The sequence below is a fragment of the Octopus sinensis genome, linkage group LG7 (genome assembly GCF_006345805.1).
Source record: "Octopus sinensis linkage group LG7, ASM634580v1, whole genome shotgun sequence".
Taxonomy (NCBI): Eukaryota; Metazoa; Mollusca; class Cephalopoda; order Octopoda; family Octopodidae; genus Octopus; species Octopus sinensis.
In genome coordinates, this window is record NC_043003.1 from 20772872 (window position 1) to 20785849 (window position 12978).

The 12978-nt window shown below is 37.4% G+C and overlaps 1 protein-coding gene across 8 annotated transcripts in view; it reads right to left on the reverse strand.

Annotated features, from left to right (window-relative positions):
- The window catches only part of LOC115214286 (fatty acid amide hydrolase 1), a 67504-nt gene that overhangs the window by 19212 nt on the left and 35314 nt on the right, over window positions 1-12978 (reverse strand). For all 8 annotated transcript variants that reach the window (XM_029783434.2, XM_036504602.1, XM_029783438.2 and 5 more), the window contains exons 9-12: window positions 11681-11721; window positions 8633-8757; window positions 6107-6232; window positions 3867-3958 (exon numbers count right to left, since the gene is read on the reverse strand). In XM_029783434.2, coding sequence (XP_029639294.1) covers window positions 3867-3958; window positions 6107-6232; window positions 8633-8757; window positions 11681-11721 — 384 coding nt within the window. The remainder of the gene's footprint in view (window positions 1-3866; window positions 3959-6106; window positions 6233-8632; window positions 8758-11680; window positions 11722-12978) is intronic.

Sequence of the window (12978 nt, forward strand, 5' to 3'; positions counted from 1 at the left end):
TTGAGGTACGTAGCATTTGATAAATCTATGATAAATCTTTTTCAATGGAAAGCTGTGCTGAAGAAGGATGTGAAATATATATGCAATGTATATGAAATATATATCAAAAATATATATGAAATATATATTCAATATGTTTATAATCCAGAAACATGATGTTCACAGATAACCACCAGACTTCGTTTTCGCTATCTATTCCTTCTGTTTTGCATATGTGAATTACAGGGTTTGTCGTGCCTGGAGTCCAACTTTGATAGAAATAAGCATTCTTGACTGCTATTTCTATTTTTTCGGTATGCGGTCAAGCAACCTGTTTGCCTGTCCCTTTTTCTTATATATATGGACTACACTCACGGAGTGGTTGGCGTTAGGAAGGGCATCCAGCCGTAGAAACACTGCCAGATTTGACTGGGCCTGATGAAGCCTTCTGGCTTCACAGACCCCAGTAGAACCGTCCAACCCATGCTAACATGGAAAACGGACGCTAAACGACGATGATGATGATGAAGATGATATATATATACACACACAATTATGTGCTTTTTCTACAGTATTACAGCATTTTAGCTCTTATTTCTAGCAATATAGGTACTCTGACACCCTTGATCACTTTTAGTGACAATTATATTTTTCCTTTATAGTAACACATTGCACATGGCTTTTTATATTAATATATATATATATATGTATATGTATACATTTACATGTCTATGTATATCCACACACACACACACAAATACACCGATGTAAGTGAAAAGACATGAATAAAATTGAAAAGCAAAAAGGGAAATTTTCCTATTTAGTCATCATGACTACCAGATTCATTATGATATTGGCTTATACTGGTGATTGTAAGCAATTACTATGGTTAAAGACAGAACATTTTATGAAGTCTTATGGGTTGACACACAAAGCAAAGTTTCTTGGGACAACAGCAAAAGAGATGAGAAAAAATAAGAGTTTTGTGGCCTGATATAAAAGCAATAATATCTTTTAACAAAGAATGAAACAAAGATGAAGTTTGTACTGGGGAAAACAGAAATGAAGACTTGGAGCAAAATAACACTGGAGATAAAGTGAGACATGAAGTTAGTGAGAAGTTAGAGAGAAGAAAGGCTGGCAGAGAAGTGTGTTGAAAAAAAACCAGGAGCAACAGTAAAGTGCTAATGTAGGAGTGGGGGGGGAGAGAGGAAGTGAGTGTGTGTGAGATAGAAAGAGAGAAAACATAATAGAGAGGGAAATAAAAGTTTAAATCACCATAGATGGGAAAATCCGTTAAGGTAAACAAAAAGTAGACTTTCTGTTTGGATTATAAATAATTGTAAAAGAAAAGATTTGGAAAATAATGAAAAGACAAACAAAAATAAAACATGGAAGTACCCCTCATTAACTGCAGATACCAGATTCATGATAGTTTCAACCCTAAACCTGGAACTACTTGTCTGGCAAATATGAGTGACTGTAAACAATCCATAGAGAGAAAGAGAACATTTAACAATGTCTTATAATTAATTAAACACTCAAAAGATATTCTTTCTCAACAAGCTACAAAGTAGTGATATACTGCACTTAATGAAAACACATTCGGATTAATTCAATACTACTGGATTTCTCTTAAGAAGTTATCTTTTATGCAAGAAATTAAACTGTTAGCCATTTCTAAAAACCAAGCCAAATCAAACTGGAACCTGGTGCAGCTCTCCGGCTTGCCAGCATGGTGGAGGGACGTTAAAGGATGATGATGATGGTAATGATGATGATTCTCTCATACTTTTACCCATCTTTTTCCTCTCATAGTCTTGTAAACTGTAAAATGGCATCACTGGTGCTGGTGGCACAAAAAAACACATCTGCCACATGCTGTAAAGTGGTTGGCAGTGGGAAGGCCATTCTGTTGTAGAAACCATGCCAAAGTAAACATTGGAGCATGATGCAGCACTTGGGGCCCCATTAGATACTGTCAAACTATCCAAACCATGCAACCATGAAACATTATTGTTTAAATGTTGATGATGATGATGATGACAATGACAGCGATGGTGGAAATGACGGCAACAGCGACAGTGGCAGTGACAGCAATGGTGACAACAACAATGATGACAATGATGATTTGATATATGTGTAGCAGTCTGATGATGGTGCATGGCTCAGTGGTTAGAGCATCAGGCCCACAATCATGAGGTAGTGAGTTCAATTCCTAGATTGGGCTGTGTGTTGTGTTCTTGAGCAAGACACTTTATTTCACATTACACCTCTTTACTCAGCTGTATAAATGAGTTGCAATGTCACTGGTGCTAAGTTGTATCAGCCTTTGCCTATCCCTTGGTCAACATCAGTGGCACGGAGAGGGAAGACTGGTATGCATGGGTGACAGCTGGTCTTCCACAAAACTACCTTACCCAGATTTGTGCCCCGGAGGGGAGCTTTCTTGGTGCAATCTCATAGTCATTCATGACCGAAGGGGGTCTTTACCTTTTTAAGCAATTCGATGTCTAATGCACTATACTACAGATACATCCCCGATATTAATCATATATTTTGTAATTTAACAGTGTAAAAGCCGCATGTTCAATTCAAGCATTTGAAAGTATTTCTGAACATCAACCATTATCATTAATTTTGATATTATTCATTTTTCGTTTTGGGATTTGGTTTGCAAGGTTCTTTATATGAGTTCGTGTGTTGAAGCATATTCTGTTGTGTCTGGGGAGAGTCATTTTCTTTTTGTGCCTTATAATGTAACACACTCACCGGTAAAATTTCCACTTTTTTTCTTATTTTTATTTTCCTAAAATTTTCGTTGCGTCTTGCAACCTTTTCAATAGTTTTTGACTCAATAGTCTTGATATTATTCAATTCTTTAATTAATTTGAAAAACATGTAGAAGCCCACCATGGAAGTAAATTCATTCTTGTAACATGTGCGACAGAACTGCTCAGAATAAATATTTGACCAAAATACGTGTAATGGTGAAGTCAAAATCAACCCCAAGCTTATATTGAATCTGAACCAACCATAGTCTTCAGAATTCTAAAAAAAATGTCATGTCTGCCTCTAAGGACAATACAATGTTTTTAGTTTTTACTAGGAGTGCAAAGAGATTGTGTGAACTTCCAGGAAGCAAGGTAGATAGCGTGCAAGTGTATTTCTGTGTATGTATGTATGGTTACATGTGTATGTGTGTTAGTGTGTATTACATTAATTATACTAATTCTTTAATTATATTAATTACTAGCAGTATCGCCCGGCGTTGCTCGGGTTTGTAAGGGAAATAACTATATAAGCATTTTTAGAGAGTTATAGCCAAAAAATAGCAAAAAAATGCATTAAAAATGGAAAAAAAAATTATGGTAAATTCTTTTTAAATCGTCGACTCATCGTAGACATTTTTAGAGAGTTATTTCCCTTAGCGAAAAAAATGCATTAAAATGGAAAAAATGATGGTAAATTATTTTTTAAATCGTAGACTCATCGTAGACGCGCGCTAATACCCAGAAGGGCTCGATATGAATCACAACTATAAGATACCCGCTTTTGGTTACACTGCACCGCAAAATGTGGGAGTAGTTAGGAATCTAAATCGTAGGAGACAGACACACAACCTCTCTTTTATATATAAAGATTACTGAAAATAACCCTCACTAGTTTCTTTATATTCTGTATTTTACTCTATACCAATCATGGGTAAACTGAGTCAGTCAGAAAGTTCCATGGGCCACATACAGCCCACAAGACTTTCTTTCTGAATGGCATGCCAATGAAAATTTACTTTGGATTTTTTAGTAGTGCAGCCTAACGATGAGCCATGTCTTACGCAACTCATTTCTTGAAAAAGATTGCCCATGCCTGGTCTAAACAATACTTACATTATTCTTCTCAGGACATGGCCATCAGACCACAATATATGCATTGTTATACAGAGAGCATCCAAGATTCTAGGAGGAGTAAATTCAACGACCTGTAAATCAAATGAAACAGCAACATTTATCAGTGATGGATGCTTCATTGCAAGAACAAATAAGAGAGAACTCAATTGTCTCTGGATGTTTGAAAATTGAAGGGAAACATAGAAGATGATGGACATGGAAGATCCTTAGTGAAAAGAGATGGGAAATCAGAAATGTTCAGAAATTGAGCATCGTCCAAATGTGATGCATGCAACCAATAGAACCCATGTGGAAGTGTTCCAATATTACTAATAAAACTTTATTTCTTTGCCTATGTTTTCCAATTAACCCTGCTAAGTTATCCTCGTTTTTCATTTCTTTTTGATTTTTTCAAATTGTAAAGGTAATTTATGGACATGCTGTATTATATTTCTACAAGAAGAAAATCAAAGTCAACTCCATAGCAATGATCCAGAATGTTAGGGAATGAAATTAAATACTGTATGGCCTTTGGCTGTACTTTATCATTTATGCAACTCTAACAACTTCTTTATGGTACTAATAATAATTGTTTCTAATTTTGGAACAAGGCCTGAAATTTGTGGTGGGAGGCAGGCAGTTGATTACATTGACTCCAATGCTCATTTTATTAACCCTGAAAGGATGAAAGGCAAAAAGGCAAAGTTGAGTTTCAACACAAAATGTAAAAAAAAAAAAAAAAAAAAAAAAAAGGATGAAATGCTAAATGATTCTGCTAGCACACTGCACCACCACTATCACCACCACCACAACCAACCACCACCACCACCACCACTACTACTACTAATAATAATAATAATAATCCTTCCTATTACAGGCACAAGGCCTGAAATTTTGGGGAAGGGGACTGGTTGATTACATTGACCCTAGTGCTTGACTAGTACTTATTTTATCAACCCCGAAAGGATGAAAGGCAAAGTCAACCCCAACAGAATTTGAACTTAGAACATGAAGACAGCTGAAATACCTATTTCTTCACTACCCACCAGGGGCTAAACATAGAGTGGACAAACAAGGACAAAGGGATTAAGTCAAGTACATCGAACCCAGTACATAACTGGTACTTAATTTATCAACCCCGAAAGGATGAAAGGCAAAGTCAACCCCAACAGAATTTGAACTTAGAACATGAAGACAGCTGAAATACCTATTTCTTCACTACCCACCAGGGGCTAAACATAGAGTGGACAAACAAGGACAAAGGGATTAAGTCAAGTACATCGAACCCAGTACATAACTGGTACTTAATTTATCGACCCCGAAAGGATGAAAGGCAAAGTCGACCTCGGCGGAATTTGAACTCACACTGTAACGGCAGACGAAATACTGCTAAGCATTTCACCAGGTGTGCTAATGATTCTGTCAGCTTGCTAGCTTGGGCATGGCTGTGTGGTTAGGGAGCTTGCTTCCTAGCTACATGGTTTCGGGTTCAGTCCCACTGCGTGGAACTTTGGGTAGGTGTCTTCCACTATAGCCCCGAGCCGACCGGAGCTTTGTGATTGAATTCGGTAGGTGGAAGTTACTGCCGTGTGTGTATGTGTGCGTATAGCTGCTCAGTGCCTCTCCGAAAGAGAGAGAGGGAAATAATAATAGTAATAATAATGATAATGATGATGATGAATCCAACAAGCCAGGCATTGTTACCAAGGACAGAAGAACAGGATATGTATATTTATTGACATTGCAATACCTTTCAAGAGACACCTTCAAGAAAATTACAGAGAAGCTGATTATGTACAATGGCCAGGAAATCAAACTCAACAAGATGAAGAAGATGAAACCTGAAACAATGCCAGTGATCATTGGAACACTAAAACTCATTAAGCAGGAGATGGAAAAGGTCATCAATTGCATCCGAGGCAACATCAATATTTATGTAGTCCAGAGGATTGTGCTACTTGGAATGGTTCATTGAGGTCAGTCAAGTGACATCAGGCCCATCGTTTGGACCTAGCTCAATAAGATATAGTAAATAGAAAGAATAAACAATGGTTGTTTCTAATAAAGGCACAAAGCATGAAATCTTGAAGGGAGAAGTTGCCAAGCTAATTAGATGGCAGGCTAAGTGGGATTTGAACTCAGAACTTGAAGACCTGAAAGAAACAACACATGGCATTTTGTCTCATGCTTTAGTAATTCTGCAAGAGCAGCAACAGCAACAACAACATTAACATTCTTACCGTATGGCCTCTGGCTTCCAAAGCTTTCTTTGCTAAAAGAACTGCTCGCTGGCAGGCAGGAGTGGCATGAACTACATTATCAGTCACATAATATCCAATCCGCAGTTTTCTTGTATCTTCAAACAGCTGGAAAGTATCAAGAAAAATTAATTCATTATTAGTATAAGAAATCATTACAGAAAACTACATTAGCTCAGCTGTGTTTTTATTATTATTATTATCTTGAATTGGCAAGATCATCATCATCATCATCGTTTAATGTCCGCTTTCCATGCTAGCATGGGTTGGACGATTTGACTGAGGTCTGGCGAACCAGATGGCTGCACCAGACTTCAATCTGATCTGGCAGAGTTTCTACAGCTGGATGCCCTTCCTAACGCCAACCACTCCAAGAGCGTAGTGGGTGCTTTTACGTGCCACCAGCACAAGGGCCAGTCAGGCGGTACTGGCAACGGCTATGCTCAAATGGTGCTTTTTATGTGCCACCTGCACAGGAGCCAGTCCAGCAGCTCTGGCAATGACCTCGCTTGAGTGTTTTTTCACGTGCCACCAGCACAAGTACTAGTAAGGCGACACAGGTAACGATCACACTGGGATGGTGTTTTTAACGTGCTATTGGCACGGAGGCCAGCTTGTTGCTCTGGCAACGATCTCACTCATATCACACTCTTAGTTCATGAAGCCCCCAGTAAGAAAAGATATGTTTGCAAAACTGTCTTATAAATTTATTTAGGTAAATTACTTTTAGTTTTTGTTTCTTGTCAGTTTTTTTCCTTGAAATTTGGATGACATATTCTGATATTTCTTTTAGAATTCATCCAAAGAGTGGTGAATGTTAATTATGTATAATTTTCATTGCTTAGTAACCAAAACAAAAAGAAACAATTCAACATAAAACAAGGGCACTCAGAGAGGGCAATCCTCCACCAAAACAACACCAATATCCTCTCAGTGATTAACTGGAGATGATTTTTAAAATGAGAATATCTGAAATATACTTGACTGCTCTCACAAATGAGAATACTAAAAATGAACCAGACCACTGTCAAAAATTAAGAATCCTTGTCCAGTACAGGATCATGCCCAAAATCTAATCAGTTCATACCAGTCACGAGGCCAAACATCCCTGAAAGTTTCATCTGAATCCATCCAGCGGTTCTTGTGATATCTTGTCCATGGACAAACAAAGAAACAAACAAACACGACTGAAAACAATACCTCCACCTTTGTTAAGGCGGAGGTAATAAATGGTGATGAAGTAAGCCACTAAAACATGCAAAAACCATGAAATTAGAATGAAAATCATACAGAAATAAAAAAAGGTGAAAAAAAATAGTATTTGAGAAAATACTAGCATTTTGAAAATGAAATAAACCCTATGCTCTTTATATGTATGTCAGTAATATTGCTCTCTACTGATAATAACTCTTTCAAAGAATGTATGTCAGTAATATTGATGGCAGTTTCTTCATGTCTGAAGATCCCGTTGAAGTGCAGCATGCCTACAAGTGACTATATGATGCTGCAGGACTTTTCTTCCTACCTGCACTTAATATTTTTATAGTGTGATTCAGTACACACTATCCAATCCCACTTGATAGAGTTGGAGGATAGACCACAGTGGCTCAGCAGGCTAAGACAGCTGCCGTGGCCATCAAACTGTAGGTTTCATACAGCAATGGCCTTCTCCTAGGTGAACTGCCTTACAGGGTTGGAAATCTCCACCAAGCCTATTGTCAGTGATATTAATGACTTAATTAAACAAGTGAAGGTGCATGGTTTAGTGGTTAAAGTATTCAGCTCATGATTGTATGTTCGTGAGTTCAATTCCTGGCGACATGTGTCTTTAAGCAAGACACTTTATTTCATGTTACTTCAGTCCACTCAGCTAGCAAAACTAAGTATAATGAGTAGTACCCACATTTCAAAGGGCCAGCCTTATCACGCTGTCTCATGCTGAATCTCCCTGAGAACTATGTTAAAGGTACACATATAGGCATAGGAGTGGCTGTGTGGTAAGTAACTTGCTTACCAAGCACTTGGTTCCAGGTTTAGTCCCACTGCGTCACACCTTGGGCTAATGTCTTCTACTATAGCCTCAGGCCGACCAAAGCCTTGTGAGCAGATTTGGTAGACAGAAACTGAAAGAAGCCCGTCGTATATATATACGTACATATATATATATATATATATATATATATATATATATGTGTGTATGTATTCGTGTGTCTATGCATGTGTGTGTGTATGCATGCATATGTGTATGCCAGTTTGACACACACACACACACACACTTTTTAACAAATGAAGAAAACAATGAAAAAGACACCAATGATAGTAGTTGTAGTCATGACAATACAGTGGGTGGAAGAAATGAAAGAGATAAATGGCAGTTGTAAAGATGGTATTGGTGATGAAATTATGATGTTATGGTGGTAATGGTGGAGGTAAACATGGTATTTCTGATCAAACAGTACAGCAGTAATTCTGGAAAGTGTATAAAAATTAATCAAAGCAATTCCTTACATGATTTTGGAATTCCACAGGAATTATTTTGTGATCCATTTCAAAAACTTCAGGGGAAAACAGTGCTTTTGCCGTAATAACTAGACCATCGGCAGTCTGAGACATTGGACCAATGGAATTCTCGACTGTAATTGAAGGAATAATTAATAATTAACAACAAATTTGTTATGTAAATAGGCATAAGTGTATGGTTAAGATGCTCACTCTATGACACCATGATGGGAACTGTTACAACCTGTCCTTTGTTATGACAGCATGAAAAGGAGATGCATGCACATTCATACAGACACGTATACATATACATGCACACATATAAATACATACACACACAGATACATACACATGCACACATATAAATACATACACACACATACATACATATGTTCACACTCACACATCCACACAAAGACATACGTACACACACATACACATGTGCATGCATACACACACACAGTTGCATGCACACACATGCATATATCCACACAATCTTATACATACATGCATATACACACACACATACTCACATACAAGTACATATACCTATTCCCTTAACTACAGACCCAGTCACACTGTCCCCACCCATTTCCTCTTCAACCACATAATCCATTTCCTGTTTGTCATGCAGCCTTTTTGCCAAGGAGCCATTGTCTCTGTACTACCAATATTAAAAATGTGACATCATGTGACCATCCTTGATCAATTGCAGCCCATCTGCCAATAGCCATCTTGGACTTACTCTATCTTTATTCAAATGTCCACTGGCTCGATGACAAGCCCTGTTAGAGGCTTTTAAACTTTAAGTAGCATGTAATCTGAAGCAAACTATCTGATCCATATATATATATATATAAGAAATAATTGAGATTCAGTTGAATTAGGTACTTAAGTTGAAGCACCAAAACAGTCTGGTATTAACTGCAGAACTCGAAGTAAGCTGAATAAAATCAAAATAAGCAACAGGATATCAAATAATGATGTAGTACAACCATTTCAAGTGGCTCCATTTAATTGAACAATGCAATCATTACATCAATTTAAATTCAATGCCATCTTCAGCTGTACAAAAAAATAAATGGAATTTTAACAAGTAGGACACATTAAGAAGTTGTGGTCTATTCTTATCTGCAATAGTGACAACATGAATTTCTTCCATCTTTTCACTCTGTTAAAATATTTAAGAAAAATTATATTAATGTGTCCTACTTGTTAAAATTCCATTTATTTATTTGTGCAGCCGAAGATGGCAATGCATTTAAATTGATGAAATGATCGCATTGTTCAACCACACTGCTATGCCTGCACCTGTATATGTGTGTGTGTATGTGTATGTTCATATATATATATATATGTGTGTATATATACATATATATATGTATATGTCAAGTTTGTGATTTTCGAGTGGCATGGATAGTACGGGAATGTTTCTGTCAGACACCATATGATGTAGTTTCTCTGCAGAAATGTGGTGGCACCAATATGTAAATAACGAAGGCAACAGTGCTGGGAGGGGGTAAAGAGATGGGAGAACAAGAAGGGGGGGAAAGGGGAGAGGTGAAAGAGGGAATAAACAAAAAAACAAACAAGGAAAGAATGAAAGAAAGTGAAAATAAAGAAAATAGAAGGAAGGAAAAGAAATAGAGAAAACAAGAGACACAGAGAGAAAGAGAGAGAGGGGAGAGAAAGAAGAAAGAAAGAAAGAAAGAAAGAATGAAAGACAAGAGCCAGAAGTGAAAAGAAGATATGAAGATTTAACGAGTGAGGCAAATAAGTACAAGTAAAAACAAAGGTGGATATAAGAGAGTAGAGTACCTTATATACACCGGCACCATCCTGTTGGTGTTGTTGAAGACTCTATAATAGGGAACATACTGTCACAAACTTCTGACAAAGGACACCCATGGTAAAACATTCCAGCCACAACTATCATGTACCTGTAATGTTATTATCTGTCCAAGTATGCTTGAGGCACGTTTGAACTGGGGAACAAGCTACTCACTGTGTTTTGTCACAGAAAATTATATCCCGTTTGTTGACAAATGGTGTGTATACACCTAGATTAAATGTGCCCCTAGCATATTCGGGCTGATAATAACATTATGTTGAGACCCCCTTTGGTCATGACTGACCGTGGAATTGCTTCCAGAAAGTTACCCTCCCAGGCGGAAGTCAGGGCAAGGTTGTTTATGGAGGACCCGCAGTCACCCATGCATACCGGCCTCCCCTCTCCATGCCATCAGTGTTATCCAAAGGAAAGGCAAAGGGGCCGATACAGCTTGGTACCTGTGATGTCGCAACTCATTTCTACAGCTGAGTGAACTGGAGCAACGTGAAATAAAGTGTCTTGCTCAAGAACACAACACGCAGCCTGGTCCGAGATTCGAACTCACAACCTCACGACCGTAAGCTCGATGCTCTAACCACTGAGCCATGCGCCTTCACTTAATAACATTACAGTTTTACTTATCACTGATTAGCACTCCCCCACTGTAATTTACTTATGGTGAGCCACCAAATAGCGCTGCCAGTCACCGTATGATAACTGGAAAAGCATAAGAGAGTCAATCTCTTTAATCAGCTCATAGCACCACCTGCTTGGTGTCTGTGACCAAGAGGAAATAACTACTCCGAAATTCTAGCATCTCACAGACTGGGTAGGAAGCACTATGAGCTGATCTAGGTCTGTACACACCATTTGTCAACAAATAGGATATATTTTCCATGACAAACGCAGTGAATAGCTTGTTCTCCAGTTCAAATGTCTAACAAGCATATTTGGACTGATTACAATACCATTACAATTTTACTTATCACTGCTTAGTATCCCACCTCTATAACATCTTGTACTTATTTACCAGACACAGTAAATCCAGAACTAATTTATCTAATGTCCTTTGCCATTTTTTTTAGAGGTAGGGTCAGTGAGGGAAATTTACCTGCTATTTCTAGCAGGTTAAGTGATTGCATAGTGGTTACCTTATTGGTTCATGTCACCAAAGCTTTTGTGCATAAATGGAGACAAGAAGGGAAAAATAGTGATATAATTCTTACTGAGAATTTGATCCTTGAATGCATTACATGTGCTTCCTGTCCTGTAATTGGAATTTGAAAATGAACTAATTCACAAATGTATGATTTAATTAGCAATATTATATTCACACTTAGCAATTAATAAAAGAAAATATAATTACAAATAAAATCATCTCATGACAAAATTCCATGCAGCACAGAATTTTGTCAGTGAACAGGTCACAGTCTCAAAGTGACGAAAATATTTTGGCAAATTAAATTTAAATGTTGAAGTGAATCTAACGTATTTTCTACGTTTCTTAAATGGCTTATAAACACCTTCCATGCTGCAATTGTTTTCGTTCCAGCACACAATCTCAGATCAAGTCACTTGCTATGCAAGTACATCTCCATAATATATATACTTTTCATTTGTCTTGCTCGCTTACGTTTCTGGTGTTTGCTAAATTTTCTAGAGAACAATTCTTAGTGGTAAGATGGTAAGACCATAGCGGATCTTCTAGCATAAGGGTTTCCACAGAGTGGTAAATTCCCTCTTATATGTATGTAATACTATATATATATATATACATATATAACTGAATAAAGATTATGAAACTGCTGTAAACATATGGGATAGATTATTTTTATCTCTCACTTCACCTAAATTTGATTTTATATATATATATATATATATAGACAAATCAAAAATTAAAAATAGCAAAACAACAAAAGTCAAAAAGGCATACACATTGACATTCAGTATAAGATGGAGAAAAAGAGCGGGTGTATGTTTTGATCATGGTTCTTCATCAGAAAGAGAAGAAAGGAAATATCCAGTGAAAGAAAAGAAGTCCAAGAAAAGCATGTGTGGTTACATATATACATACATTCATACACATACGTGTGTGTGTGTGTGTGTTTGTCTCTTTATCTTTCATTTGTCATTGGACTGTGGCCATGCTGGTGCACTGTCATGAAGGATTTAACCAAACAAATCAATCCCAGTACTTATTGATTTTTATTGGTCTCTTTTGCCAAACTGCTAAGTTAAGGAATGTACACAAACCAACATTGGTTGTTAAGCAGTGAAAGGAGAAATGCAAAGACAGAAGCACACACACACACACACACACACGCACACACACGCACACACACACGCCAGGATTCCACAGAATTTTATCAACCAATTTCACTCATATTCACAAGGCTCCTTGTCAGCCAGGGGCTGCAGTAGAAAATACCTGTCCAAGGTGCCACGCAATGGGATTGAACCCAAAACAACATAGTAGCAATCCACAGCCATGCCTATGCTAAAAAAAAAAACATTTTATAAACTT